The sequence below is a fragment of the Eulemur rufifrons genome, chromosome 1 (genome assembly GCF_041146395.1).
Source record: "Eulemur rufifrons isolate Redbay chromosome 1, OSU_ERuf_1, whole genome shotgun sequence".
Lineage (NCBI taxonomy): Eukaryota > Metazoa > Chordata > Mammalia > Primates > Lemuridae > Eulemur > Eulemur rufifrons.
This window is the reverse complement of record NC_090983.1, coordinates 6,402,750-6,427,858: the sequence shown is the minus strand read 5'-3', so window position 1 is coordinate 6,427,858 and position 25,109 is coordinate 6,402,750. Positions and strand designations below refer to the sequence as shown.

Below are 25,109 nucleotides of genomic sequence, written 5' to 3'. Positions count from 1 at the left end.
ATATTTCATCAAAGCAGCTTAAATAGGTTTATTCTAGAGTTTTACTGTCTTCTTTTTCCATAATGTTTATGTTTGCACATTAAATTTGGTGGTTTATATGGAACCAGTACCCATTATTGTTCTGAAATCTATCCACATTTAGCATTTTAAAAACAAAGGTGATAAGTTTAAAAAAAACACAAATAGAGGTAGCCTGATTTATTTACTCCTATAGCATTTCACCCTTTATTTCTTTCTGATTAGACCCTTGGTGACTAATTCCTGTATCGTTTATCTGTCAGCCAAACTCACTGGCCTGGGAAGGTATCATAAAAAAATATATGACAGTTCTTCTGGCTGAATTTCACTATGGTAGTCATGTTATTGGAGGTCTGTCTTTTCCCGCAAACACTATCTGTAACAATCCTGTCCTCCTGACTGCCTTGTTTCTATTCATGGCATCCCCATTTTCCACGAGTCATCTTTGCTTGCTTTTTCCCCTCCATATCCTGCCCCTCCCTGTATTCCTTCAGTCACCCAGGCCTCTTGGTTCTTCACCCTACAGCCTCTTCCATCTGTCTCTTAGTTTGCATTTATTTTGCCACCCCCTTCATTTATCTATCATCGCGTTCCCAGACTGTAGCGGGAGTCTTGTTCTTTCAGTAGACGTCTCTGACTGCAGTGTGGGCTAAGCATTGGAGATGAAGAGCTGAATGAGCTGGAGCCCCTGCTCCGGAGAGGTGTGGAGTCTGGTGGAGGACACCAACTCAAAGGGGTGTTTGCTGGAGAATGTGGTGAGGGTGCCCACAGAAGATGGACACCTAATTGGTTTCCTTACCTCCTCACTCCTGTTTCGCCTTTGGTCCTGCCCATCTCATCCTCATTAACCTTAAAACTACACATTGTGCTTAAATGGCAATCTGTATCAATTACCAGGCTTTCCTCTTAAGTGTTTTCATCTTAGTGTTTTAATTTTATTCAAATTAAAATAAACTCTTCAGCCTGGAAATTGTTTATTCTAAGCTGGGTTCCTGGACTGCTGGTATCATCTGGGAAATTGTTAGAAATGCAGATTCTTGGGCCTGCCCCAGACCTCTTTTACCAGAAATTCTGGGGATAGGGCTCAGTAATACGGATTTTAGGAAACCTCTAGGTGATTCTGAGGACCTCTAAAATTTGAGCACTACTGCCTTCAGACTACTGAGTCCCTGTGACCCAGCAGTAATCCCATCACCTGAGTGCCAGTTAGAAATGGAGATTGCTGGGCCTTCCTAGGAAAGACGATCACCTGCTGGTGGGGCCCTAGAATCTGTGCTTAAACACATGAGCAGGTGATTCTTTTGTCCTCTTAGTGAAACCCTGTTAGTGGGCTATTTTAAGGCTTTTGGCTTTAATTGTGAGTAAAATATAGGAAGTCCTGGGAGGCTCTTAGCAATAGAATGACTTGTATCCTTCTTGCCTTAGTCTCCTAGCAATTCTGTTGAGTTCATCTTGGTGTGGTTTGCGGTTTAAGCATGTAGCTGTGGCCCCTCTACCTGGTCTTATCTACATTTTGGTTTCCCTAGGAGATCCCATTCTGGTTCCTCTTTTGAAACCCCTCCCAACCCGAAACCATCCTTGCTGGGGACATCTCTGCCTGTTAACATAATTAACACACATTTGTTTTTCTTTATGTTGTTTTCATTTCATGAATCTTTTCTGTAGAATGCCAGCTCTTCAGAAGGAGGGACCACATCTTATGCTTTGCATATTACACATTGCTTTGTATTAAAAATGAGAGGATTTGGTAAAGTTCTGTCTAATTCTGCCTGATTTGGATGGTTTCATGTAAAGTGTGTTCCACTTTCTAATCTTCTTGGCTTCTACTTCATAGGCTAAGATTGGAGAAGTGCCAGGTAGCCTCAAAGGATGAGGTATTAATTTGTGCTTAGGTATACAATAAGAATATGTGTAGAAGTGGAGGGTAAAATAGTAGGGATTATTATATACTGCCCCATTTTCTTCCTCTTTTTCTTTTATAGGTCATATGGAGTGAGCAGCTCTTCCTCCTTCCTTTAGGTGTTGGTATCTTAGTGCCCAGGCTTCTTCCTGTTCTCCGTCTATAAGCTTTCCCTTGGCAATGATTTCAGCTACTCACTATGATCTGATAATTCTCATCTGTAGCTCCAGCCAAGATCCTTCTCCTGAACTATAAATGCTCAGTTCTAGTCATCTGCTGCTGTTTCTGAGATATTACGTAAACAGTTGGCAAAGTTTCCAAAACTATGCTGACTCTTGAGGTAATCTGAACTCACTCTTGTGGCTTTAGGTACATCCGTTTTCTCACAACTTCTATATTAGCCTCCAGCTTAGATGTCTTTTTGAAGTTCAGACTCTAATGTCCAGTTTCCACTTGATACATGTACTTGAAAGTCCACAACTGAACTCATCAGGCCTCCCCCAAAACGTGCTGCTCCTACAGGCTTGCCTATCGCAGTAGGTGACACCTACCTTTGTCCAGGTGCTCAGGCCAGAAGCCTTGAATCATCCTTGACTCCTGTCTGTCTTTCACACCCCAAGTGCAATTCAAAGGCAAATCCTGCAGGTGTTCTTTTCAGAGTGGATCTAGAGTCTGCCCCTATCTCACTCCTCCCCTGCTTCCACCTTGGTCTAGGCTGTACCACTGATGTCTGCGTCTGCACTGTGCAGTAGCCTGCCAACTGGTCCCCCTGCTTCTGCCCTTGCCCTCCTGCAGCCTGCTTTCCACGCAGCAACCAGAGCGATCCTTTAAACCCTGTCATTCATCTGCTCAAAACTCTCCAGCAGCTTCTGTTCACGCCTAGTAAACGCCACAGCCCTCAGAGGGGCTCACAAGGCTCTCTGTGATCTCCCCACCCCTGTCTCCTGCAGCAAGGCTGCAGTCACCGTTCCTCCAACATACCAACTGTGTGCTGCCTCCAGGTCCCCACCCCAACTCGTACCTACTGCTCCTTCTGCTCCAGGGGCCCTTCCCCAAGGGGTCCATGTGGCCTGTTCCTCACTTCTTTCCCATCTCCAGTTGTGTGTCACCTTCTTAGGGAGACCCTCCTCAGTTACCCTAGAAAACCGAGAGCTCTGTCCCTCTGTTCCCGCCCCTGCTTGAGTTTTCTTCACAGCTCACGTGACTGCTGGTCTCACACATTTCCTTATTTATTGTCCATCTGGTTGTGATTAATTGTTGGTGGTGTGAGAGCAGACCTGTGCACTCACTGCCTTCTCCCCAGCACTGAGAACAGTACCTGGTACATCACGGGCACTCAGATACTTGCCAAGTGAGTGGGCCTCATTGGCTCCTCTCTGTATTACCTGCACCTCATTCAGGAACCTTCCATCCTCTGTTCTGGACTTAGCTGATGGTTGTGGTTGCTTTGCTTTACTGTGTGTCTCGTCTCCTACTTCCTACGTGTAGCAGCTCGTAACTGCAGCTGCTGGAAAGACTAAAATGGCTTATTGGCTTTGTGAACATGTATAGGTTTGAAATTCTGAAGTTATTGTTCCACTGCCATTGGGGAGGTTTAGAGCCTGATTTTTTTCCCCCTTCCCCTTCTTTTTTTTTTTTTTTTGCATGCCCTCTTCATCTGCCTGGTTTGGGGATTTAGTCCTGGACATGATGGCACATGGAATGACAGTCAGCTACAAGAAATGGCCCAGCTGAGGATTAAACACCAAGAAGAACTGACTGAATTGCACAAAAAACGTGGAGAGGTAAAGTTAGCCCCTTTCCTCATCTGTCCTCTGTGAGGGTCCCATGGGAGGGAGATAGGAGCCCCAGTCACTTACCGCTAGAATTGGCAGCAGTCTTGGCCAAATATGGCATCACAAGAATGAAAAGGTGGGGAAAACTGACCGAAAATACCAGGCAGCTTTTGAGTGTGAACCCTGAAATTTCAGAAACCTTCAGTATCAATAGAAGGAATCGAGTCCTAGGCTATGTTTACCCTGGACGGTGGTCTTATGGCAAAGCTCCAGCTGGGAAAATACAGTTTACCATCAGTTTAGCTGAATTGATAGTTTCTTCAGCAGCATTGAGTCTCCAGAAAGGTAGCTGCAGTCTCGAGGAGTAGGCAGTTGTTCTCAGTGAGCCCCAGGCGGTCACGTAGAGCACTTCTCATTCATCCAAACCGTGCTGCAGCAGGGAGCAGCAGGGATAATTCCCGTGTGCATCCCCATAGGCCCTTCTGCTCCTCACTGCCACCAAGCTCGTTTATTCTTGCTTCCATTACCCAACCCACAAGAATTTCTTTCTTAAAAATAAATAGTCACCCACAATGTAGTTTCCAAGTAAGGTCCTAAAATCTGTTATTTATGAAAGTGTTCTTGTTTATCTCCCAGTTAGCTCAGTTGGTGATTGACCTGAATAACCAAATGCAGCAGAAGGACAGGGAGATGCAGATGAATGAAGCAAAGTGAGTAGAGGCCATGCGTCCTTGGGGCCTGGTCATTGGGTCACACATCCTGTTTTGTTTGCTGTGCTCTTGTGAGTGGGGCCAGTGGCAAACAGGGGCCACACTGCATTCAACAAGAGTTTTCTTTCAATGCATGCACAGTCTGGGATCCTTTTCTGCTAGCTCTGAGAAGGAAAAACCAAGGACCACTGTCCTCAGGCCCCTAGGCTTCTAGCATCCTCCTAGGGAAGTAACCTTGGCCCTTGCAGGTGTCCCAGATGCACTCACGGTTCTCCTATGTCTGCTGAGCATGGGAGCTCGTATCTTCTGTGGTGGAGGTAGGGCAAGACAGCCGAGTGCGTGTCCCCAGGAACAGGGAAATGAGTTTCTGAGTAGGACTGTGGTTGGTCAGGCCTGGCAGACAAGATTAATGGGGACTCCGAATCCTGTGACTTTGGAGGTGGAGTGGCACTTGAGTTTCCTTAACATGTGGGGAGGGATCTAGCGGCTTAGAAAGTTGGGGCACTTGCTCAGGGAATGTTAGAGCTGGTGAAATACATAGGCTTTCCATCCTCCTTTTAAGTCCGCTTATCTGTCTAAGCATCAAATACTCCCTCTTCCCTTAAATCCTTCTATTCTGAAAGGTGCTTTCACTAGTCATTCATAGGATGAATTTCCTCTCTTCACGGTATTTTCCTGTAAACTGTTGGCCTGGGCCTGGCTAAGGAATATAATGAACACAAAGTGTTTTACACGGGGCCTGGTGTGATGGCCTGCGTCCCTATTGTTGGCCCTGAGTTGGAGCACTCAGCCAGGTCCCTCTGGCTCTGTTGCAGGGCTCTGGTGAGGTACCATTCCTCCTCTAATGTCGTGTTTTCAGAATTGCAGAGTGTTTGCAGACTATCTCTGACCTTGAGACAGAATGCCTAGAACTGCGCACTAAGCTTCACGACCTTGAAAGAGCCAACCAGACCCTGAAGGATGAATATGATGCCCTGCAGATCACTTTTACTGCCTTGGAGGAGAAACTGAGGAAAACTACTGAAGAGAACCAGGAGCTGGTCACCAGGTGGATGGCCGAGAAAGCCCAGGAAGCTAATCGCCTGAACGCAGAGAATGAAAAGGACTCCAGGTGGGACATCAATCCACAGTTAGTGGTTTCATTTTTAGTAAAGTAGATTCTAGTTCTCTGAAAAGAAAGAAACAAACCTGGCAATTCTAACTGTAGGGGGAAGAAGAAATACAAAACACTAACAAAATTAGAAATAGTGATAGTGGATAAAAAGAAATTTGCATTTATAAGGACACTTTTATAGCTGGGTAGAATAATATCTCCCAGAGGGGCACTGGCCCATACGCTTTTTGCCAGGGAATTCTCAGTGTTTTGAGGGGAAAAGCTAATTCCTGACAATATAAATGAAGCCAGAATTAGAGAAAGATTAGAATTCCCCCCTCAAATTTTGTTGACGCTCTTCAGACCCATATGAAAATTCTGATCTTGGAAGTACGCAAGACTGTAGTCCAATCTCAACGTGAATATAGACGTGGAATTGCTAAATCAAAATCAATGATATATTTTTTAAAAACTCGCTGCATTCCTACTAAGATTTAGCTACTTAAGATAAATCCTGCTAAGACTTAGGAATTAAGAAATGGATTATTGAGAGATCAATTAAATATGCATCTTCAGGAGACTGATCCAGTATGAAATAAAATAAATAAATAAATATGCCTCACAGTAGATGAGACACTACATGATCATTTTAGTAGATCCCAAAAGGCCATTCTGATTAATTCTGATAAAAACTCTTAAATTGGGAACAAAAGAGAACGTTTAATAAAAACACCTGTCTCTGACCAACAGCAAGTAAGTAGTGTTCTTAACAGGGAAGCCTCCTATTGTAGACATTAGGAATCCAGATCTCTGTTGTGGGAAATGTCTGTGTTTAAAAGCTCCTCCAGAGAGTCTAATAGATCCATGGTCAAGGTCCACTGGTCCACCATTTACATACATTGCCATTAAAACCAACCAGCAAGAAAAGGAGGTAAGGCTCACTCTGTCGCAATTCTTAGAGATCATCTGTCTGGATGTCCTGAGCAAGCAACCTCCGGTATGGCACCAAACCTCGAGTGCACCACTGAAGAGGGTGGTGATCCTCCTAGAAAACCTAAGAAAATCATCTGAAAATATTAACAAAGTTTTACAGAGATTAGAACATATTTTTTTTTAAATCCCTATATCAGTAGTTTAGAATCTGGAAAGATTATTGTAGTCGATCTAAAGGAACGAGTAAGTGACAGTAGGAAAGAATCGCAGAGGGCAGTGATGAGTGCTAGCCTCGCCAGGTCAGCAGAGACTCAAATCTGCAAAACCAAAGCCACGAAGGTGGAAGGGTAGCGTGCGAGTGACTGTCTCTCGTTTATTCCGCCAGGAGTGTCGGAAGCCTTTCTAAACCTAACAGTAATGAAAATAGAACGCACTGTATCAAATTTTTAGATTTCCTACCATCATAGAACAATGAAACAATAAACTAGGAAATGCTCTTTTAAGATAAAGGTCCTTAATGTAGAGTCAGCAAGGAAACGAGCGCTCAGATGGACAAGAAGCACATGGAGCTCAAAAGGCAGAAATTGACATGGTCAGTGAATGTGGCAGAAAAGGGTGTCAGGAGGAGGATGCATCTGTCTCTCCTGTGGCAGATGGGAAGCTCGTTTGAACTGCCTCCCCGAGGGCACCGTGGGATGAGCAGGAGCCTGGAAAGTGCTCCTACTTGTTCAGCTTTACCCTAAGGAAGGAAGGGGACTTGTTCACAAATAGTCTGTGATGGCACATTATGCACAGGAGTGGAATAATTAAATTACGATGTATTCATACAGTGGAATTTGATAAAACCATTTAAAATTATATATTTTAATAAAAAGAAAAAGGGAAAAAATTATATATTTTGAGAATACTTAGTGACGTGAAAAATACCTAAAATTAATATAACACAAAATAGGGTATAAGATATTTTCATAAAACATCGCAATTTTGTATGCATTTTTAAAAGAGATTAGAAGTCATTACATGTACTGTTAATGGTATTTGAGATTGTGGTTTTTGTTTCCTTATTTTATACTTTTCTGTATTTTCTAACTTTCTAAGTTTTCTATAATATTAAGAAAAGAGCTGTCCTTTTTGTGTTCTTTCTGTATCATGTTTACTTTAAGTGAAATAGCATGGCTCATGCCATGGAGTTCTCGGCAGCGTGAGGGTGGCGGGGACCCCAGGGTAGCCGATGCTGCTAGGTCGCATGTTCACAGTAACCGAAAGGCTGCCGGAGGGGCAAGTCGAGGCTGTGTGTGGTGATGCCAGGAAAGAGCCCCTGAGTGTCACAGTGGACAGGGAGGATAATGCAGACTTCTCATGAAAATGGTGTGGGGGACATGTCAGATACCTGCCCTCCTTCCTTATTCCTCCCTTTGAAATGTTTTCCTGGGAATAAGCACCTGAAGGTGTCATGTGATTGCAGACGTGGGCCTGGGGAGTCTTTTTTGTTACTTTGCTTAGGTAGTTCCCTTCACATGCCTGATACAGTTTTAAAAAAGATAGTTCCTCCTTCTAGAAGCCTTGTTGTTACCCACTTCCTGCCAGTTCTCCAGCTTACATGTTTCTTTTCTTACTTCTAGCAGCTTTTGTTTACCTGGGTCACAACGTAGCATGTTTTGAAACAGCACTTCATGTTTTGCCTCCCTCACTAGGCTGAAGTGTGTCCCCACAGTCGGGCACAGTGGCTGCTTAAGATGCTCTCGGGAAATAGTTGAACTTTCATCTGTACTGATGAGGGCCTGGCTGCAGATGTTTTCCTCTCCCTGTGACCCTAGGTCAAGTTTTTTTCTCTACCCTGTAGAACTGGGACCTGAAGTTATAGAAGCGGCTAGATTTCAGTCTGCCAGTAGGTGCCTTTCCTGTAGTGTTACACTCCCCACGCTGAGATTTGGTTTTCTCTCAAAAATAGTTCATAGGTTGTCTCTTCCACCTAAGAAAATTTTGGTAAATTGCATTTTTTGTCATTTGTCCTGTAAAACTTACTTTTCGTCTTCTAGATATAAAATGAAGAGTGTGATGAACTTTTTCAAGCTACACCCTCATCACTTCCCAAGATTCTGATAATGCCACCTAGAGAACTTTTCCTCAGTTTGAGCATTGCCACTGTACTGTGGTGGAAGGTTAAAAGAAATTTCAGCAGAATTCTTGATGGGAGCTCAGTAGCAGTGCTGGAGTTCTAAATTGGGAGTCTTCTGCGTACAGGGTATAACCATAGTTAGAGGCAAAATTGCCAAGAAAGAGAAAATGAGACCAAGGTTAAAAATTTGGAAGTTCCTGAATTTAGGACTTGGGAAGGAAAGATAAAAATGATTCTGAGAGGAGGAGTGAGTGGATGAGGCCGTTGTCCACATTATAATTTTGCCAAGACTTCTATGTATAGCTTTAATAAATTGAAGTTATGTGACTTTGATAGTTCAAGAATCTTACTATACCTCAGTTTCCTCATCTGTAAAATGGGAATAATAGTACCTACCTCAGGGGCTTATTATAAAGATGAAATGAATTAAAATCTATAAAATCATTAAACAGGTACAGATAAGTTCTCAGTAAATCTTCACTATTATTATTCGTGCTGTGGGTATGTTAGTGCAGGTTGAGCATCCAAAGTCTGAAAATCCTAAAATTTTTGAGCATTGACATGACGCTCAAAGGAAAAGCTCATTTGCGCATTTTGGATTTTCAGGTTTGGGATATTCAACTGGTGTAAGTATAATGTGGTTATTCCAGAATCCAAAATCTGAAATGCTTCTCGTCCCAAGCATTTTGGATTAGGGATACTGAACATGCGTAAGACTGTTTGCCGCAGAAAACTAAGTCACAACCGTATCTAACCCCCACAATAAACCTAAAGTACCTTTCTGTCCTGAGAGGCCCTGGGTCTGAGCTGACAGGCTGCTCCCTTGCTAGTTCACTGCTTTCTGTAGTAATAGGATCTCTCCCTCTAGGCTCTACTCAGAAACCCTTTATAAGGGAAGCCTTAATATTGTTATGGGTTTGGGTCTGGGACTTTGGATACCTTTGCCCAGGGTAGTTATTTTAAATGCACTGAATATTCAGATGTGTTACTAGAACTAGTATTTTACTGAGAGCTGAAACCCCGAGCTTTCTTTGAGTGGACATAAATGGTAGTTTTCCTTCTTTTTTCTTTTTCTTTTTCTTTTTCTTCCCCAACCCCGGGTTTTTCTTAATAGGCGGCGACAAGCCCGGCTGCAGAAAGAGCTTGCAGAAGCAGCAAAGGAACCTCTACCAGTTGAACAGTAAGTAGAGACAAACCAAAACTGTGCTTCTAATAATTTGGCACTTTTAAATAGTTTTATAATGTTTTATTTCTGTAAAATTATTTTATAGATTTTTAGAAAGAAAACTAGAAAATTAAAGGGAAAAAATAAAAACACATAATTCTTGTACTCTCAGAAGTAACATCCATATACCATTTTAGTTGTGTTTTGGTGGTTTCAGATTTTGCACTTACAAATAACGTACTGAATATAGCCTTTGATCATATTCGACCATATTTTTGATTACTTGTGATAAATTCTTGAAAGTGAAATTTGGTAACTCAAAGCTTTTGGAGCATATTGCCAATAACCTTCGAAAACGTTGTTCCTGTTTATACTCCTCAGCTGTATGAGTGTGAATTCTAACTTCCCGTACTCTGTATACAATACCCCCTCACTGTTTCCTGTTGACACTTTTCAGTTTTCTGCCTCTAATTGGGCCTGTTCTTGGGAAATGGCTGGGCTGAGGGTTCTTTCTCTTGCTTTCCTTTGGTTTGTGACTTTAAGTGGAGCATAAGTGAAAGCTAAGGTCTCTTAGAACAAAAGGGATTGAACTTTTCCTAATCTGCCTACAAATTGGGGTAGGGGATCTTCCCTGAGATTTGAAGCTTTAAGAGTGGTGGATATTTTAATAACAAAATTTGCTTTTTGCTATTTGTGTTTCCTTTGTATTGAAATATTTTTTAGAATATAGTTTTAGAATTATGATCCACTATTTTTAAAAATGTTGGTTGCTTCTTTATAAGTGGAAGGGAGTGGTTTAAATTCAGGTAAAAGTCATTCATCAACAAGTGTCTTAATTTATAAGAAAACAAAGGTTCTCATACTAAGCCTTTGCTTTAGATGTAGGGTATGTATGCATCTTCCGCACTCTTAGATGTGGAAAGTTAATCTCACATGTATTTTCTCAAAGCCATAAAGCAGATAAATAGCCTAGAAATGAGATTTGGCTTCTTAATAACAGCTTACAAAAATGTCATTTGCCAGCATAACCAGGGTGTGGCATGATTTATTTAGTCAAGTTGAGCATCTTGCCCAGGATCACACAGGCAGGGCTAAGCTAGGATGCAAACCTAGGGCTGTAAAGGCTTGTTCTTAGGCCAGGGCCCAGTGGCTCATGCCTGTAATCCCAGCACTTTAGGAGGCTGAGGTTGGAAGGTAGCTTGGGGCTAGGGGTTTGAGACCAGCTTGGGCAACATAATGAGGCCCTAAAAATTTAAAAATTAGCCAGGTATGGTGGCACATACCTGTAGTCTCAGCTTCTTGGGAGACTGAGGGAGGAGGATTGCTTAAGCCCAGGAATTTGAGATTACAGTGAGCTATGATCATGCCACTGCACTCCAGCCTCGGTGATAGGATGAGACCTTGTCTCCTTTTTTTTTTTTTTTTTTTTAAGGGTGGGGTGGGGGGCTGCTTTTAATCTCTATGCTTCTTACCTAAGAGAGGAATTTCTAGGTCAAAGGACATTTGCGTCTTTGAAAGGTTTTGGTAATGAGTTGGCAAATTATGGTATTCTCTTGTGGTCCTGGGCCTGTGCACAGTTCCTGGTGCTTTATGACCATAAAATTCTGTCTTAGAGCACTGTCAGAGGCTCAGTTTGTACTGCTCTTCTTGCCAACTTGGCAGGAGCACAGGTGACTCCCACAAACCTAAATCTGTGTGAAAGCCAACCAAGAAGAAGAAAAAGCACAGCGTGTCCTCTTTATTTAGGCCTGCCTTTATTCTCATCTACATCCTGGCCAAGAATGTGATATAATTACACATAATCCTGGAGTAAATAGCCAAGGAAAATAAATTTACTTTGACTTGGTTTAACTTGCTTGGTAGCAAATTCTTGAGTATATGTTTATATAATCCAGATAATTAATCATAGAAAAGGAAAAAATCATGTTTTCAAGTTCTTACAAACCCAAATAGTAGATGATAAAGTCTTGAGTTATTACATTTTATTATTTTACTTCTCCATGAAAATTGCAACTCAGTGGGAGGTCATTAAGACCAAAATAATTACTTGCCTTATCCCTCAACTAGGAAAGGTGTGGCCCATAGAAATGAAGAGGGGGTGCTTTGCATCTGGTGGGATAAACAACAACAAAAGGAGCGTGTTCCTAGGACTTGATGTCCAGAGTCAAAAGTGAATAGTGTTTAGCATTTGTTTTTCTATCTTTAATTAAATATATGAAATCAAGTTGTTAATGGCCCTTTTAGCAATCCTTTCTTCCCCTGGATTCTTCTCCCTATGCATTCTTTCTTTTATTCATTTATTTTATTTATTTATTTATTTATTTTAGCAATAATTGTGCCTCGGATAAACCTCATTGGCTACGATACTGCCACTGTGCAAAGCTTCCTACACTGTCATTTTATTGTGCTCCACAGCTGCCCCTACCTGTCTTAGATACTCAGCCCTGTCTTAGATACTCAGCGCTGTCTCGTGGGAACGGTGCAGTGGTGAGGGCTGCAGCCCTTCAGCTGTGAAGCTGACTTGTGATGGAAGTCTCTGCCTTGGTATTGGTTATGCAGTTACAGAATCAGTAGACCGTTATTTGATCGCTTTTCAAGTGGGAGCTGTGTTTATATCTAAAAGGATCAAATGTTCACTTAAAATTATTCTCAGTTGGAATTCTGGATTTGATTTGAGCAGGTTAAATGTTTCTCCTAGTGTTGCCCAGAGCATGGCAGCTCTTCCTTTTTCTCCACAGAACTTTTAATCATCTGTCATAGCCAAGTCACATAGGTTGTGTGTGACTAGAAAAGGATGTTGGCATTTGCCAAACAGATTCATCACAAAACTCCTGTTTAGCAGAATCAGAGAATCCCTTGCCCTTCTTTCCAGGGATGATGACATTGAAGTCATTGTGGATGAAACCTCTGATCACACCGAGGAGACCTCTCCCGTGCGAGCCATCAGCAGAGCAGCCACGTAAGTAGACACAGTTGGGCTAGGAAAGGGAGAGCTTTAGCCATGGTTTGACAGCAAATTTGTGGCACCACAAAAGAACGGAATCAGTTGCACCCAAACCCCTGAGCCCGTTGCTGGCGCACCACAGAGGTGTCGAGCCTTTCTCGGCTGACCTCTGCTTAATGGGAGGGAGACAGAGCATAGGTGGCCTCACATTTCTAAATACAAAAACGTGTAGTGGCTTCCTAAAAGATAGTTCATGCTGTTTAATTCTTACGAGGGCTCAAGGATTTTTCTTTTTGGGCTAAAGCAGGACTGAAGGAGTGGGGATTGGTTATTAACACCCTGAAATTGTTAGATCAGTTAGACAATTTCCTTGTCTAAAGCTTTATTTTCAGGGAAATTAATTTAATTCTAGGGAACCTTGTTTCTTTTAAAACTTTTAGGCTGGGTTTTCCCTTCTACCTTCCCACTATTTTCTGGTGGTTCAGTACTGTGTTGGGTTTCTCTTGCCTGGGGTTAGGAACTGAATGGGAAACATACTCCCAGGTACCTGTTTTTATGGACTGTTTTTATTGATTGATTATTTGGGCAAAATGTTTCTAAGGTTTAAACCTATCCTCCCCTCCTCTTTAGTAAGCGACTCTCGCAGCCTGCTGGAGGCCTTCTGGATTCTATCACTAATATCTTTGGGTAGGTTAGAAGACCTTCACCTTTCCTTTTTAAAATGTATGTAAATATACCTAAGTATATGTACATGATATATTATTTTTTTAATGTACACCAGAATTTCAGTGGTGCAGAGTATACAGATGCCTTAATTTCGGCTTTTCATTTAGCTTCTTCCTTTTTTTCCTCAACTTCCTTTCTCTCAATCTCACTGCGTGCTGATCTCTGGCCTTTCCCTTTAGTCTGTCCGAGTCTCCCCTTTTGGGACATCATTCTTCTTCTGATGCTGCCAGGTGAAAATACTCTCTCTCTCTTAGCCCAGCATGTGAGTGTGGGTCGTTGGTAATTATGCTGATCACGCTTCACTACCCTCAATCATCAGATGTACACGTGCTAACCAGGATGCTTTGCATGTTCCTAGGAATGCTGGCAGCTCTCTGAGCAGGGCTGTCAGGTTGAAATCCTTGTACCGTACTCACGCTCTCGTCGCTCTTTCTTTTGGCATGCGTTCGAGTCTACATTGGCCACAGGTGTATGCTGAGGATGATTGTAACTAGGCATAGAAATCATCTTAAAATAGTTTTGCGGAAATACCAAAAAGCTACCTTGGAGCTAAGGTGTTAACGTTAAGTTGAGAACGTTTCCTAGCAGTTTATTGACTGGGTAAGCGGTTGTTCAGGATTGCTTTCCAGTGTTGAGTTTTGGAGTCTGAGTTAGCAAGCAGGAGAGTAAGGAATGTGCTGGCTCTCTTTCTCGTTGAGTGAGGACGCTTCTGATTTTTTGTGAATAGCTCGGTGGTTTGAAGAGTCTACAAGGGACAAAAGCTATTGACAGAGGCAGTGTGCTTAAGCAAGGTCGTCTTTGAGTTGTTTCTGACATTTGATGAACAACAAACCTCTGCAATCCTGTCTAATATTTGTCTTTGTTGTTTCTTAGGAGACGCTCTGTCTCTTCCTTCCCAGTCCCCCAGGATAATGTGGACACTCATCCTGGTTCTGGTAAAGAAGTGAGGGTACCGACTACTGCACTGTGTGTCTTTGTAAGTATGCTCCAGCCACAGAACCTGGCAGTTACAGCATTCTTTCTATGGCTGCAGCTGAGCTTTTCATTATTTTATTTATATCAAACTTTTACACCTGTTGGCTGTATGGCTGTGAGGAATTGATAACATTTTGCTTAGCTTCAGAGGACAGAATTTATTACAGACATCCTCTGTGACACAGGACTGTCTGAGAGAGAGGATTGGTAGCATGAAGGAGGGGGCAAGGGAGAACTAATTAGGGATGATGAGAAGTAGGAGCATAATTTGTGCAGTTGTCACTAACAGGGAGGCAGCAGTTTCATGAATTATGCCCCTGTTTGAATGACTTCTGACCAGTAGGAGCCTATGATTAGAAACAGGACATAGTCCTGGGCAGAAGCCACTGTGTTACCAGGCTTGCACCCGCAGTTCAGAGCTGGTTCCTAGTACTAACAGTTACTCTGCATCCCAGCTGGAATAATTGAGCAGAAATCAAAACATCCTCAGGAAACTTTTATCTAATACCTGGCTTAGGGCTTTCAAAGCACTGGGGATGGGAAGGAGCAGAGCACAAAGAAAAGAGCCCAGAGAGTTGGGCACTAGACATTATTTAGGTATGTAGTATTTAATATTAATTAATAGTAAATTAGTAATTAGTAGTAAATCTAATAAGTAGTCTGAACCAAAAGAGGCATTTAATTCTAGGCTTGCATTTAAGCTATTAAGATTGGTATAGGTCATTATTCTGAGAAGAAATAAAATTCCTGATTCTGGGATTGGCCTGATAACTGATGGACTTGAGTTAAAGGAGCCAGCTTTTAGAGGAGGGAAAGACTTGTTGTAAAAATGGGATGGAATTTATATGATGGGAGCTTTCAGTTCCAGGCATAAAGAGGGACCTTAATAGGTATTTCTGCACAGTGAACTGGCTGAGTGATGAACCACCTTGGCTGCTGTAGGGAGTCCTGCTTTGGAGGAGGAGTTGGACTGGGGAACATCAAGGCCCCTTCCCATCCCCACTCCACTCCTGTGATTCCATCACGGGCCTCGGCTCCTCACAGAGGTCGATGATGATTGGTAAAAGGTCTGATTGCACTGAATGTCACAGTCCCTTCCTTGCCCTCAACTCCCAGCAGCCCATTGTTTTCTCTCCTGTCACATTTAAGTCATGTGTATAGGATAATGGAGCAGCTGACAATTTGGGATTCCGTCAGTGTGTTTCTGAGAGTGCATGACTCACAGCTGACAAGTATCCAACAGAACCAGGCACGCAGGAGATTGACGAGTGGCAGTCATGGGTGTGACGGTGCATGATCTCAAGTTTTCAATCTGAGACCTCCTAAGGAGAAAGAAACCATAAAAATTAAAAGAAAGGAAATTACATGGAGGTAAAAGATTTGGTCACCTGTCATACAAATTTTCAGCAGTGGGACATGAGAGGGAAAGTAGAAAATCAAATTACTAAACAAAACAATACTTATCTCCCAGTCCTACTCTCAGTGATATTTCAAGCATCTTTTCAGTTCCAACCAATTGTGAAGATCAGGTTTTCTCTTCCCAAAATGACCTTTTAGGCAAGTGGTTAATGATCTGTTTAACGACCTAATACTGATAATCCATGTTTTCTCATCTTCCCCTCCCCCCGCCCCAGACCCCATTATGGAAATTTTCAAACATCTGCGGAAACTAAAGAGTACAGAGAGCTCCTGGGTGATGTCATCCGGTGAAGCAGCTCCAGTTAGTCCCATTTGCCAGTCTTATCATCTGTCTTCCCCGCACACTTCTGCTGGAGCAATTTGAAGCAAATCCCAGACATTGTATTTCATCCAAAAATACTTCACTGTCAATGATCTTTGATTACATGAGGATGGGATGTAATTCCCCCTGGTATGGGATGCCTTTTACTTGGCTTCCTTTCTCAACCTGAACACAAATGCCGTCTTTTCAGGTCATGTGTTTTAGTGTTTATGCCATTCTCAGAAATTTTCCTATAAAGAATTTAAATTCTCCTGAAATAGTAACTTATTTTATTGAATGCCTACTTGTGAGGCATAGTCCTGAGTCACAGAAATCTTTTTTGTACATGAGCAAGCTGAGGCTTTGAGAAGTTAAGAAATTTGGCAGAGGTTACAGTGCCAGCACACGCTAGTGCCATGTTTCCAAAAAGAACCACATGAAATCCCATTATAACACAGATCGATGCCTAGCGATGGGGCCAGCAGCCACTTACATCAGGACTCATCATGTAAAGCTTTCTTTATCATGAGAGGCCATGTGCTATACAATATGAAGATATATATAGTAGTTAATATTAATAAATTGTTAATTAGTGATAAATCTAATAAGTAGTATTAATGCAGTCTGGACCAAAAGAGGCAGTTAATTCTAGGCTTACTTCTAAGCTATTAAGATTGATATGGGTCATTATTCTTGGAAGAAGTAAAATTAATGCATAAACAAAGTTTAGACAGTCTACACAGATTTTTGAAAAGGTTGCACTGTATTTAAAGAAGTGCAACTGTAACCATAGAAAAAATAGAATCTTAGGACTCCCTGAGCTAGGAGTCCAGTTTAGTTGATGATTGAATCCACCTCTGTTTAAAGATGAGCATTTTCCCCTTGTTAGACATTGGGAGTGTGTGTTTGTCTCGGGCTCTGGGGATGATAATAACTGGGTTTGAAACAGGGTGCTTGTCTTGCAGGATGCACATGATGGGGAAGTCAACGCTGTGCAGTTCAGTCCAGGTTCTCGGTTACTGGCCACAGGAGGCATGGACCGGAGGGTTAAGCTTTGGGAAGTGTTTGGAGGTGAGAGCCCGCTGGAGTGTACAGCAAGAACCCCCTGCTGGCAGCATCTGGTTGACCTTGCTTTCAGGCACTCTTTGTTTATCTTTTTAAAACAGCATTTTATGTAAGGAATCATCTGACCAAAGTAGTATTATTTCAGTTACTTTTTATATCTGAGTGGTTGCTAGCTCTGGTTTTCCAAATAGTGACTAGAAAATACTATTAAGATATGGATATGTTTATATGAATATGTTTATGTTAGTAGGGGCTATGTAATTTTTCTCAAATATGTACTAATCAATATCTTGAAAAATAGTACCAGTTTTAGGAGGAAAATAAATCTTACGATCATGAACTCCATAATTAAACTATACATCAAGCTGTGGTTGATGCATTTAATCATGACAGTGACAATAGCCTAGAAAAAAAAATGACCAAAGTCATATCTAAGCTTGAGAAAAGAAAAGAGGTATATTACCAGGAAAAAAATCTATTTAACAATCAACTCATCAGACAAGAGCCCTTAGATTAGGACTCAGTCTCTTTGATTGGAACTCAGGGTGCTCAGAAAGGGGATGGCATTAAAACAGAAAGAGTGAATGAAACCATCTCTTAGGATTCTGAAGCTGGGCATAGCCCAGTTCTGACATTTTTGAGATTCAGCTAAATATGCATGTATTTTTACTAAACTAAGGTCAAAGAACAAGTCTAAAGGTACTTTGTTAGGTTTCCGTAATTGCAGCACATTATCAAATAACTGGAAAATGCCTTTGTTTTTATCGGTTCCCCTGATCCTCACAAAAGCCCTGTGCAGTTAGAAAGGTAACTATCACCCTGTTTGACAAATGAAGAAAATAAAACTCAGACACTACATGAATTACATAGTTGATTGACTGGCTAGTCAGCGATTCACATGGCAAGTGAGTGGTGGGGGTAGGATTAATCCAGGTCTTAACTTCAGATCCCATGCTCTTCTTCCCACTGAAGCCTTCTCTAGGCAATAGAGCAACCAAGAAATCATATAGGTTACTGTTTGTGAGGTTCATTAGAGCAAGAGCAATCTAGTAATCCCTTTGGTTAGAATAGATTATTAATAAAGCACCCTACTTGTCTTATCCTGGCCTTTGATTTTCAGGAAATGGACTCAGTATCAAATCCTAGGCAGTTAGAGCCAGTTGAAGCCCATGAAGATTTGCTGTTTTGCCCAGAAATACCATGTTAGCTTATGGAATGATAACTGCTGAAGCTATTATAAAACAATAAAAACATACCATAAGAAAAGAAATTTTAGGAGATTTGGTTTATAAAAGCTAAGCAAATAGTCTGTTTTGATTATGTCATTGAAATTAAATAGAAATAACATTAGAATTTATTTTTTTGAGACAAGGTCTCTGTTGCCCGGGCTGGAGTGCAGTGGTCATAGCTCATTGCAGCATCAGTCTCCTGGGCTCAAGCGATCCTCCTACCTCAGCCTCCAGGTAGCTGGGACTACAGGCAAAGCCACCATGCCTAGCTAATTTTTCTTTCTTTTTGTAGAGATAGGGTCTCACTGTGTTGCCCAGGCTGGTCGTAAACTTCTGACTGGAAGCAATCCTCCTGCCTCGGCCTCCCAGAGGGCTAGGATTATAGATGTGGCCACTGAGCCCAGCTAACATTAGAAATATTTTTGTTTTACTCCTTGGTCAGTAAAAACACACCTATAAGAAAATTAGAGGTGCCACCAATACTGTTACCTTTTTGCTGATGAAAAGGAGATAAGCACTAATCAAAATTAATACTGACATAATTTGTGCCAGAGTATAATTTGTGCTAGTAAAAGTTTCTGCTGAGTCTACAGAAGTAACGTAGGATGCTCGGCAGCATTTCTTGTAGTTTTTGTGGGCCCTTTTTTCCATAGCTTTTTCATTCTGTAGGTTTTTTCCTCCTGGCTAATATTTACTGCATCTTGGAAGAGGCCAAGTCCAAAGAGACCTTTTATGAAATAATTTAGGGGTCCCGTTTTTTACCATTTTAAAATATCAGAAGAATGGCACTTTGCATCCAATAGGAACATCTGTTCTTTTCTCAAAAGCAGACGGTCCAGGCTGGGCGCGGTGGCTCACGCCTGTAATCCTAGCACTCTGGGAGGCCGAGGCGGGTGGATCGCTTGAGGTCAGGAGTTCGAGACCAGCCTGAGCAAGAGCGAGACCCCGTCTCTACTAAAAATAGAAGGAAATTATCTGGCCAACTAAAATATATATAGAAAAAAATTAGCCGGGCATGGTGGCGCATGCCTGTAGTCCCAGCTACTCGGGAGGCTGAGGCGGTAGGATCGCTTAAGCCCAGGAGTTTGAGGTTGCTGTGAGCTAGGCTGATGCCACGGCACTCACTCTAGCCCGGGCAACAAAGCGAGACTCTGTCTCAAAAAAAAAAAAGCAGACGGTCCATTGGGAATTAATTTTATAATATAAAATTTGTAATTTATAAATGCTGTTAACATAGCCTACCCTGGAACCTTATAGATAGAAGAGGTTTAGTAAAGTGTGTGTTCTTTTGAGGTGGATCTCTTGAATAGAACACCATTTATGGATCAGTGCTTACATTTTGGCACTGTGTTAGGTGCCAAGCAAATAGAACAATATTTTGAGTGTAAGCCATGGAGAGATTTTCTAGAATTTGCACTAATATTTTTGTCTGTAAAGATCTTGTCTAAATGAAATGATACTTTAGTGTATATTAACCTTTTTCAGCTTTTTCTCAAATACATACTAATCTGATAAAAGCTAGGACCCAGGAAATGGCATTAAATATGCTATATTTTGTGAGTAAATTCTGGGGCGGGGTTCATGAACCAGCTTAAAAATCTATGACCTGAATATATATGACAGCTTCAAGCCAGTGTTCCTGTCATCCTGGAATACCGAGTAAGATAAAGATACTATATGTTGGCTGGGCGAGGTGGGCTCACACCTGTAATCCTAACACTCTGGGAGGCCGAGGTGAGAGGATCACTTGAGGTCAGGAGTTCGAGACCAGCCTGATGAACAAGAGAGACCCTGTCTCTACTAAAAATAGAAAAATTAGCTGGGCGTCATGGCATGCGCCTGTAGTCCAGCTACTTGAGAAGCTGAGACAGGATTGCTTGAGCCCAGGAGTTGGAGGTTGATGTGAGCTAGGCTGACCCCACGGCACTCTACTCAGGGCGACAGAGTGAGACTCTGTCTCTTAAAAAAAAAAAAGATAACTGTATGTTAAAATCTTTCCTATTCCTATCTTCTTTTATGAATTCAGTTACGATTTCCTAATTCCTAGCTTGTCTACATAGATTGTCCTTCGGCTACCCTTTTATAAGGCACTGAAATCATTGAGAATTTTGTCCTTCATAGTTTGTGATTGTGTTATTAAAGTCTCCGTGTGGGTGGCCAAGCTGTCTGAAAGCACGGCAGCAGGGTACGTGCATTGTCCCTGTTGGTGAGCGAGAGCCAGGCAGCGGGGCAGGGGCACTGGCACTTAGTTGGCTTGCCAGAATCTTAGGTTCATGGAGATAAAGTATAAGGAAAAATTCAGAAACACCAGACTAGCTTTATTGGCATTCTAATGCCTAGTCACTTAAACATGACTGAAAAAGTTCCTTCTCAAACCTTATTAAAAATCATCACAACATGGATTCTGAAATCTTGATGGTCAGTTTCTACGGAAGTGATAAAGTTGGCACAAATACTGATCAAACTCAAAGATTTGTTTATGTAAATTAGAAAAATTACTGAGAAATAACTAAACTCAATCTTTAGTTTGACGTTTTATAAGTTTCTACACTTTCTCTGTGTAAAGGCCATTAATAATTCTAAATCTCTTTAGCAAAATGGTGGGTCGGCATCCACTTAAATGTTCATTGTTCTTAGAAATTAACTGTGTGTTTTGTCACTTACCTTCCATTTGTCCTGCTGTTTGATTCTGTAAAGGTGTAGGAAAGCTGCAGTTTCAACGCTGTAATTGGCTTCCATTGTATTTCGGTGGCCCATTTTAACTTATTTCCTGGCTTTATTTAACTTTCTTTCTGACTTTCCTCAATTTTTGTTTTTTATACAGACAAATGTGAATTCAAAGGTTCCCTGTCTGGCAGTAATGCAGGAATTACAAGCATTGAGTTTGATAGTGCTGTAAGTATCTAACATCTATGTTTTTAGAGGTTTTGGAGAATAATTTAAGACATTTGGTTCTTAGAAATTGAAAAGTAACTTACCTGGTTTCTCTACCATTCTGTGTATCTTAAGTCAAATCTGTGTTAGAGATGGGAGTAGAGTATAGAATTAACTGGTACTTTGGGTTTTGGTTTATGCATTAGGCTTTGCGATGTTACTCAGTGCTCTGTAAGATTCTACTTACTAGCCATATTTTGAGTGTTTAGATGCTGTACTCCAGGGGCCAGTTTGGTCCCTCCCCTCAGAGATTTGCCATTTAAATGAGAGTGACGATGAGAGCATTTAACTGCTAATCATCATACTAAGGTTATGGTGGAGATGTGTGTGGAGTAGGATGGAAACACGTAGGAGGGAGCGGTTGGTTCTGGAGTCAGGGTTAGGGAACACAATAGGACATTCAAAGCAGACTTCAAGGTCATCGCGTGTCAGGTGCAAAAATGCAAGAGTGGACATCACAGGCAGGGGAGGCAAAGAGGAGAGCCTGGGCAGACTGGTGCAGTGGCTGGGGTGGAGGTGACAGCTGGGATGGCAAGGATAGCTTCATGATCTCTCAAGAGTCCGCCTCTTCATTGTCTTCTCTGGGGAGCCTTTTTCACATTCCCAGTTGGACTGAGGGTCCTTCTGTTTTCCTGTAGCATCTTGTGCAAACCTGTTTGAATGGTGGCTGTCCACATATGCTGCTTTTGCTAAACTGAGAACTAACTCCCTGAGGATGAATGTCAGTCATCTTTGTACCCCCAACACCCAGCACAGTGCCTGGACTATTACACTTGTAATAACTAATCCTTGAATTTAATTGGGGAGTGATTGGATTTAATTGAGGAATGATAAGGAAATAAGGTTGGGAAAAAGTTAGGTGCGGGTCAGAGTGTGTGTTGTGTTGTAGGGTTTGAGCTTCTGTAAAGCTGTGTGGAGCCTTGAGAGGTTTGTAAATGGGTACAGCGTTAAATTCTGGGATAACTGTGACAGTGCTGATGTAGGGTTTGAGCTTCTGTAAAGCTGTGTGGAGCCTTGAGAGGTTTGTAAATGGGTACAGCGTTAAATTCTGGGATAACTGTGACAGTGCTGATGACTGGATTGAGGGGGGAGGTCTGCAGGGACCTGAGCATTTGGTGCTTCTGTAGACCTGCTAGAGGCCCAGGTTGCAGCTGAGGCAGGAGGGTTGGAGAGGAGAGGGTCTACTTGCTAGACACACTGAAGATGAATAGGTGTGAGAGTGATAGTTGGGAGATGAGGCAAGGAGAGAGTCAGGGGTGCCTCTGGGGTATATTTCTGGCTCAGGCAGTATGTAGAGAATTAGTATTTGCTGCTGTTGAAGGTTGCAAGGGGAAAAGGAGCTCAGTTCCATTTTGAGCTTGAAATGTCTACTACATTCAGGTGAAAATCGAGCTCATGAGAAAAGGTATCAACTCTAAGGAGATGGGCAGCACACTGCTGACGATAGCCGATATTCACGTTGGGGTGTGGTTTGGGCCATCTCAACCTTGGACTTGATTATTGCAGAATTTATATTGTGTGAACTGAATTCCTCTATTTTGCCTAAAATTTGTTTTTCCTCTCCTTTATTCCTGCAGGGATCTTACCTCTTAGCAGCGTCAAATGATTTTGCAAGCAGAATCTGGACTGTAGATGATTATCGATTACGGGTAAGGTCCAGTTAAGAAAGTTAGTACAATCTCCAAACTTTGCGTGGCAGGAATACAGAAAAAATGACAAGTGATCTATTAGGGGACTTGTGTTGTTTTTCTGAAAATCATACTTGATTCACTTTGCCCTTTCCTTTCCTTCTTGGGAAAATGTGTTTCTAGTTTACACTCTTGCTTTGTCTAGGATTTAATTTTCAATATATTTGCAATAACACCCTCACATTTGCATGAACAACTTGGAATACTGCCTGTTCATAAGAAACTAGGTAATTTTGGGTAGATACCAATTTTAGCTTCACATCACAGATTTTAACACCAGCATGTGAATTGTGATTCTTATAAGCCCTAAGAACTAATAATTACCTCACAGAGTATAGCTGGAAAGCAGGATACAGAAGTACATGTGGATGTACTTATTGTAAAGGTAAACTATTCTGAAGCAACAAAAACTCAAGCTGGGAAACAGGAGACAGGTGTCAGGAAAAGGAGAATGAGACCCAGTGTTGAGGAAATCTGTATTTGAACCCAAACTTGCCATGAAATCTCTTGGCATCCAAGACAAGACCACAACTTGGTGATTGTATTGCCTTTGTTCTAACAACAACAATAACAAAAAACACATAGCTTAATTTGCAGTTAACTGGATTCTTTGCAAGACTAGTGGACTTTGAGGGCCTTTAGCCTGCTCTTAACTTTGTCTTGTCCCCAGGTAAATGTGTGAAGATCAGGAGGCTTTTTTGTCTTAAGCTTGAAAGAATTGTCCAATAAGCTTATTAAATAAAAGCTATTGAAAGAGATAATGGAAGACGAACTTGGCATTGGTAGACATTTTACCAAAAAGTTTGTCAACCCACACAAAAACAGAGGGCGTGATGTTAAGAGGATGAACCTCGTAAGTCTACAGGGAGGCGGGGAGCTATGGTAGAGTGGTCTAGTGGTCTGATCAGATGATGCAGGGATGATGTGGGAAGAATCTTTAGAAACACGTAATTAACTTAACACTTAAAATTTCCATTTTTTTTTCTTTTTTTAAGATTTTTAAATTTTTTTAAAATTCAGGATATTATGGGGTACAAACATTTGGTTACATGTAATGCATTTGCCTCATCCGAGTCAGGCTTATAAGCGTGCCCTTCCCCCATACAGTGCGCTCTGCTTCCATTAGTCGTGGGTTTATCCCCCGACCCCCACACCTTACTGGCACCCGATGAGTATTACTACCATGTGAGCACTTTTGTGTTGGATGAGTATTACTACCGTGTGAGCACTTTAGTGTTGATCAGTACCAATTTGATGAAGAGTATGTGTGCCGCATGTTTTTCCATCCTTGTGATACCTCACTTGAAAGGGATGGGCTCAAGCTCTATCCAGGATAACATACAAGGTGCTAGTTCACCATTGTTTTTTGTAGGTGAGTGGTACTCCATGGTATACATATACCACATTTTATTAATCCTCTCATGTATTGATGGGCACTTGGGTTGTTTTCACATCTTTGCAATTGTGAATTGTGCTGCTATAAACATTCAAGTGCAGATGTCTTTGTTATACAATGTCTTTTTTTTCCTTTGGGTAGATGCCTAGTAGTGGGATTGCTGTATCAAGTGGTATTTCTATTTTTAGCTCTTTAAGGTATCTCCAAATTACTTTCCACAGGGGATGTACTAATTTTGCAGTTCCCCAGCAGTGTAAGAGTGTTCCAATCTCTCCACATCCATGCCAGCATTTCTTGTTTTAGGACTTTTTGATAAAGGTCATTCTCACTGGAATTAGGTGATATCTCATTGTGGGTTTTTTTTTTTTTTTTTTTTTTTTTTTGAGACAGAGTCTCACTCTGTTGCCCGGGCTAGAGTGAGTGCCGTGGCGTCAGCCTAGCTCACAGCAACCTCAAACTCCTGGGCTCAAGCGATCCTCCTGCCTCAGCCTCCCGAGTAGCTGGGACTACAGGCATGCACCACTATGCCCGGCTAAGTTTTTCTATATATATTTTTAGCTGTCCATATAATTTCTTTCTATTTTTAGTAGAGATGGGGTCTCGCTCTTGCTCGGGCTGGTCTCGAACTCCTGAGCTCAAACGATCCGCCCACCTCGGCCTCCCAGAGTGCTAGGATTACAGGCGTGAGCCACCGCACCCGGCCTCTCATTGTGGTTTTG

The 25,109-nt window shown here is 41.8% G+C and overlaps 1 protein-coding gene, 1 non-coding gene and 1 pseudogene across 5 annotated transcripts in view; 2 read left to right on the top strand and 1 right to left on the bottom strand.

The window, feature by feature from the left end:
* ATG16L1 (autophagy related 16 like 1) overlaps positions 1 to 25,109 on the top strand; it is a 40,229-nt gene that overhangs the window by 5,556 nt on the left and 9,564 nt on the right. Inside the window, exons 3-13 of one of the 4 annotated variants that reach the window (XM_069468947.1) lie at positions 3,597 to 3,702; positions 4,330 to 4,403; positions 5,263 to 5,514; positions 9,663 to 9,728; positions 12,586 to 12,672; positions 13,288 to 13,344; positions 13,563 to 13,613; positions 14,257 to 14,359; positions 17,044 to 17,149; positions 21,197 to 21,267; positions 22,884 to 22,955. In XM_069468947.1, the coding sequence (XP_069325048.1) occupies positions 3,597 to 3,702; positions 4,330 to 4,403; positions 5,263 to 5,514; positions 9,663 to 9,728; positions 12,586 to 12,672; positions 13,288 to 13,344; positions 13,563 to 13,613; positions 14,257 to 14,359; positions 17,044 to 17,149; positions 21,197 to 21,267; positions 22,884 to 22,955 (1,045 nt within the window). The remainder of the gene's footprint in view (positions 1 to 3,596; positions 3,703 to 4,329; positions 4,404 to 5,262; positions 5,515 to 9,662; positions 9,729 to 12,585; positions 12,673 to 13,287; positions 13,345 to 13,562; positions 13,614 to 14,256; positions 14,360 to 17,043; positions 17,150 to 21,196; positions 21,268 to 22,883; positions 22,956 to 25,109) is intronic. The other 3 variants (XM_069469017.1, XM_069469094.1, XM_069469184.1) reach the window with 3 other exon arrangements.
* Positions 12,017 to 12,097, bottom strand: LOC138387669 (U4 spliceosomal RNA; annotated as a pseudogene).
* Positions 15,404 to 15,678, top strand: LOC138388068 (small Cajal body-specific RNA 6). The gene has a single exon (XR_011234064.1). It is a non-coding gene; the product is annotated as a small Cajal body-specific RNA 6 (non-coding RNA).